This window comes from Pituophis catenifer, unplaced genomic scaffold (genome assembly GCF_029215685.1).
Source record: "Pituophis catenifer annectens isolate HBS135680 unplaced genomic scaffold, rPitCat1.0.hap2 SCAF_4, whole genome shotgun sequence".
Classification (NCBI taxonomy): Eukaryota; Metazoa; Chordata; class Lepidosauria; order Squamata; family Colubridae; genus Pituophis; species Pituophis catenifer.
The window spans coordinates 127174695-127180694 of record NW_027256884.1 but is presented as its reverse complement, the minus strand read 5'-3'; the positions used below and the strand labels follow the sequence as shown (position 1 = coordinate 127180694).

Sequence of the window (6000 nt, the reverse complement as noted above, 5' to 3'; positions counted from 1 at the left end):
AACCAACGAACAAGTAACCAGGGGATTTAAACCCAACACCTCCCCAACCTTCAAGCCTTTTTGCACAAGGGGCTCACACACAATGGCGAAATGACACTTCCAAAAAAGAGAAGACGGATAGGAGCCGAGAAAGGGGGGAAGGAATAACAGCCAAAGGTGAGAAAGCCACTTTAAAAACAAAAAAAAATAATTATCTAAAATAAAGGATGTTGCCTGAGCTATGGTGCCACCATGTTCTTCCTCCACCTTGCCTGTTTTCCGTAAAGTTCTTTTGCGTGTGTCTGTTTGTTTTTCTTTTTGTTTAGAAAAAAAAAAACGAAGGCTCAAGTACATCACAGTCTCAAGCAGCTGTCTTTGGCAAGAAGTCAACGCATCGTCCCCTCTCTGTCACCTTCTCCCCATCTCGCTCTGTCGCATAAAATGGATATTGTTTGCGCTGTCGGACAGTTCTGGGTATTGTTCGGCGGAGATGACGAAGTAGCCGTCGTACCCCTGAACGAGTCCCGTATTCAGCAGTTGCTGCTTCTCCCCCTCTGTCCAGGACCGGCTACCCTCCTCCCCATCCTGCAGTCTCTGTTGCTCCCGGGCCCAGGCGTGAGCCACGGCCCGTTGCCGGGCCAATTCCAAGACACGGGTCTTCTCCTCGTCTAACGTGGTCCCGTATCGGGTGTTGAGGCACAGGGCTCCGAACTGGAGCGAGATGTCCGTGTAGCGTCTAGTCCTCCCACTGAGCACAGTGTTGATTTGAGAGACGGTGACGTTGACACCGTTCTCCAAGGTTCGCCGTCCCCCGCTGAGGCCGAGGATCGACAAGTCGCTCTCCGACGGCCCTGGCTTGACAAAGTAGTGGGTGTCCGTGCCGTCGACGGTGAAGTGCAAGTTCTCCAGGTAATAGGCGTTGTTGAGGATGGCGGCGACTCTCCGCCCGTCCTCGTTGGCGCTGCTAATGATATCGGTGGCCACCCGCCCGTCTTTCATGGCAAATTTGACCCCCTTGCCGATGATGGAGTCTCCCGAGGCAAAATGGCGGTTCTCCTTGATTTCCTGGCACCCGGCGATGCTCGACGTGTAGATCTGTTCGAAGCTCTCCAACGTGACAAAGGCCTTCAGCTGTTTCTGCACTTCGCACTGCACCCCTAAGATCGACTGAGGAGGGGCAGGGAGGGAGATTGAAAAGAAAGGAACTCATGTTAGATGCAAGAGGGATGTACGACATCATTCTACAGGTGGTCTTAAACTAACAACCGTAATCGAGCCCGGAATTATTGTCGTAAGTCAGGACTCTCTTTAAACGGGAAAACTGGTCCTAAAATCACGACCGTAATTGAGCCTGGAATTATGGTCCTAAATCGGGACTCTCTTTAAGCAGGGGGCTACATGACTTGTGCCTGATTTTATTATCTTTTCACAATGGTTGTTAAGCAAACACCACGGTCGTTAAATGAATGTGGCAATCTTTAAGTGAGCCCATTATACAGGGTAGTCCTCTACTCACAAACATTCATTTAATGACCGTTCAAAGTTATAACGGCACTGAAAAAAGTGACTTATGACCATTTTTTCACACTTAATGATCCTTGTTGCATATCCCCATGGTCATTTGATCAAAATTCAGACGCTTGGCAACTGGTTCGTATTTATGACTGTGGCAGAGTCCCCGGGGTCATGTGATCCACTTTTGCGACCTTCAGACAAGCAAAGTCAATGGGGAAGCCAGATTCGCTTAATAACCGTGGCAAGGAAGGACAGGCGACGAGGCGCTCCCATGTAACACCTCTCCTGCACTTGCTCCCGGTGGTCTTCCAGGTGCGCTTTAAGGTGTTGGTGACCACCTTTAAAGCGCTCCATGGCTTAGGGCCGGGGTACTTACGAGACTGCCTTCTGCCACCAATAGCCTCCCACCGGCCAGTACGCTCGCATAGAGTGGGCCTCCTCAGGGTGCCGTCCGCCAGACAATGTCGGCTGGCGACCCCCAGGGGGAGAGCCTTCTCTGTGGCGGCGCCCACCCTCTGGAACAACCTCCCCCCAGAGATACGTACAATAACAGACCTCCGGCTTTTTCGTCGGGCCCTGAAAACCCATTTATTTCAACTAGCTGGGCTGGCTTGAGTTAAATTTTAAATTGATTTTAAATTGGGTTGTTTTAATTTACGGCCAAAATATTTAATTATTTTAAACTGCTTTTAAATTTTGTATGTTCTGTTTTTTACTCTGGCTGTTCACCGCCCTGAGTCCTATTTGGAGAAGGGCGGTATAGAAATAAGAACAAATAAATAAATAAATAAATAAAATGGAGCAAAACTCCATTTTAAGAACTGTCTTGCTTAGACGATCATAAAGCCCTCACAAATTACTTACAGGCAGTCTTCGACTTACAGTATTTAGTGACTATTCAAAGTAAGAAAAGCACTAAAAAAAATGACTTACGATCAGTCCTCATACTTATAACCACCGCAACATTTTCACAGTCATGTGATCAAAATTCGGCCACTTGACAACCGATATGGATATGTATTTATGATGGTTGCAGAGTCTCAGGGTCATGTGACCAGTGGTGGGATTCAGCCGGTTCTGTCAAACTGGTAGTGGCGACTGTGGGAGGCTCCGTCCACCCGGCCAGTCATAATGCACGCACGGCTCACATTTGCGGACCGGTAGGGAAGGTAAATGAATCCCACCTCTGCATGTGACTGCTATTTTGCGACCTTCCCTGCCAGCTTCTGACAAACAAAGTCAATAGGGAAGTCACTTAATGTCTCTGTGATTCATTTAACGACTGCAGTGATTCACATAACAAGACGGCAAAAAAGGTGGTAAAATCAGGCCCGAGTCCTTTAACAACGGCCTTGCTTAGCCATGAAAATTCTGGTCCCGATTGTCGTCATAAATTGAGGACTGCCTGTAGTCTGGGCCAAAATAATGGGAGTTGCTCCAAAATTCAGAGTCGTGCCAATTTTAAAGACAATTTTAGCCCTGCAGCCCAGGATATTTGCCAACCACAATGAAATGTTATCATGAATATCACTGGAATTGTAATTTAAAAAAACCAAACCAAACCTATTTGTTATCTCAAAATAAGTCCTGTGCCTTCAGAAAGCTGCTTAATTTGAAGACAGAATGACCTTGAATACAGCCTTTTAAATAATAAAAGTAATGCATCGAGGGAAAAGTTGATTTCTCCTCAGAAAGAGGCTCTGGGGCTGCAAATGTTTTTTTTGTTTTTTAAAAGGGACACAAACAGATTAGGCAGAGTTCAAAAAGATAACGGATCTCGCCTTTGAAATTTGTTCCCCGCGCTGTTTCATCTTTCCGTTTCCCGATGGAAGGAAAAAAAGGAAAAAAAAAAAACCCCAAGAAATATTAGAGGGGAGATCGTGTTTACCTGATAAAGGCCAACATTTTCAGAGAATTGTCGTGTTGTAAGAGCAAGGTTTTTCAAACACAGCAAATTTAAGATGGGTGGACTTCAACTCCCATGCTGGCTGGGGAATTTGGGGAGTCGAAATCCACATGATCTTAAAATTGCCAAGTTTGAAAAAAAATGCTGTTTGTACAGGTAGTCCCTAGGTTTCAACATAACTGAGCCTGGAACAACGGTCATCGTTTGCGCAGGTCATTAAGTGGGTCAATACAGGATTGTGCCCAATTATAAGAACTTTTTTTTTTTTGCAATGTTTTTTGTTAAAAAAACTTCTTGGTTCTTCTTGCAAAGATATGATAAATCATGGTCAGTGACCACGGGATGCTTCAAATGGATATATATGGGAACTGGTTTGAAGTGTCCGAATGGGAGAGTGGGGCAACCATTGGAACTTTATATCTGGGTCATAAGTAGCTTTTTTTACATTCTGTTATAACTTTGAATAGTCGCTGTGCAACCAGTCGTAAGTGGAGGACTACCTGTAGAAGAGTAGTAGAACATCAGAAAGGCTACAGGTAGTCCATAACGGAGCCCAACATTTCTGTTGTTAAGCAAGAAAGTTGCTGGGTGCGTTTTGCCTCATTTTATGACCTTTCTGGCCACAGTTCTTTAAGTGAATCACCGCAGTTGTTAAGTGAGTAACATGGCTGTTAAGTGAGTCGGGCCTCCCCCCGTTGACTTTGCTTGTCGGAAGGTTGCAAAAGGGGACCCCAGGATCATCATAAATATGAGCCAGTTGCCAAACACCTGAATTAGGCCATGGGGATGCTGCAAAAGTTGTGAAAAATAGTCCTTAAGTCACTTTTTTAGTGGTGTTAGTCATTAAAGCAAATGATGGTAATTCAGGGACTTATCTGTACATATTCTCCACCTCCCAATGAAAGTTTCCTCTAGGATAGATAAATGATTTAGATAATAGAACGTTAAACGAGGGAGAGGATAAAAAAGAAATAGAAACCCAGATGACACCAGAGTAAATGAAAAAGGGGGAGGAGAGAGGGGAAAAGAAAGAAGTTAATAAGAATAAGTGTACAATTAGAATGATAATACTGATAGAATAAATCTGAAAAGAAATCGAAAGAAAGTATATACTATTAGAATACAGGAGTTGCTCGGATACCAAACAAGGAGAATATTCCACAGCAAAGAAGATAGAAAGGAGAGAGGAGTAGAGGGTAGGAAGAGGAGAGGGAGGGAGGGAGGGGAATGGAAGAAAGGGAAAAGCAGAGGAAGGACGGGTAGGGGATAGGAGTAGGAGAGAAGGTGAGTAGGGGGAAAAGAAGAGAGAAGTGGGGGAAAGGAAGGGGAAGTAGGATGAGGTAGGAGAGGAGGTAGGAGAAAGTAGGAGAGAAGAGGAGGGAGGGAAGGGAAAGAAAGGAGGAGAAGAAGAAGGGTTGTTGCGAAATGAGAGAAGAAAGGGTAGAAGAGAATGTAATTAAAATGCCTTATTTTAATGCTTTCTTTAAGGAAAACATGTGTATGTGGGATTAATTATGTATAAGAAAATGTACATTTTATATTATGTGTATAAGAAATAAAACTGAAAAACTTTTCCCCCCCCCAAAAAAAGAGAGAGGAAGTTTCCTCTGGGATAAAGTAGCCACCATTCAAAAGTTGGTCTTATTGGAAATCAAAGACTTCTACTTACCTTGCTATTGTCCCATTCCTGGGTTTTCAGCTGGGTGTGGGTGAGCTCATAGGATGGCTCCATAGCGTTCATTTCAGGTTTAGGATACCCAGGGATGACGTTATGCAACTGGAAACCAAAGGTAAGCAGCCAGCTGTTGACATCTGGAATGGGAAGAGAAAAACCAGAAGGTTACATGTTAGCCAAAAGGTTAAACGCACAGGTGTAGTATAAGCGGTACTTGACTCAACTGGTGAGAAGGATGTTGGAAGTCCTAGTGGACAATCTCTTAAATATGAGCCAGCTGTGTGCGGCAGCAGCCAAAAAAGCCAACACAATCTCAGGCTGCATCAACAGAGAGATACAATCAGGATCATGTGACGTGTTAATGCCACTTTATAAGGCCTTGGTAAGGCCACACTTGGAATCCTGCATCCAGTTTTGGTCGCCACGATGTAAAACAGATGTTGAGACTTTAGAAAGAGTGCAGAGAAGAGCAACAAAGAGGATTAGGGGGCTGGAGGCTAAAACCTATGAAGAACGGTTGCTGGAATTGGGTAGGTCTAGTTTTTTCATTTCATTTTCATTTCATTTTATTAAATTTGTATACCGCCCTACTCCCGAAGGACTCAGGGCGGTGAACAGGCACGAAATAAAACACATAAATACAAAAGTTAAGACATGATTAAAACCCAATTAAATAATTTTTGCCTGAGACAATTTAAAACCCCCAATAATTTAAAACCAAATTTAAAATTTCCATTTAAAAAAGGGGGAAAGACTTAGGTCAGGCCAGCCTGATGAAACAAGAAAGACTTGAGCGCGCGACGGAAGGTGAGCAGATCCGGGATCCTCCGTATCTCCGGGGGGAGCTCGTTCCAGATAGTAGGTGCCCCCACAGAGAAGGCCCTCCCCCTAGGGGCCGCCAGTCGACATTGTTTGGCTGACGGCA

The 6000-nt window shown here is 44.7% G+C and overlaps 1 protein-coding gene across 1 annotated transcript in view; it reads right to left on the bottom strand.

Moving 5' to 3' along the window:
• Positions 1 to 129: 129 nt before the first annotated feature.
• Positions 130 to 6000, bottom strand: part of TENM4 (teneurin transmembrane protein 4) — a 326501-nt gene continuing 320630 nt past the window's right edge. The window contains 2 exon segments of the mRNA XM_070942973.1: positions 130 to 1146; positions 5070 to 5212. Of these exon segments, the coding sequence (XP_070799074.1) occupies positions 388 to 1146; positions 5070 to 5212 (902 nt within the window). The 3' untranslated portion in view covers positions 130 to 387.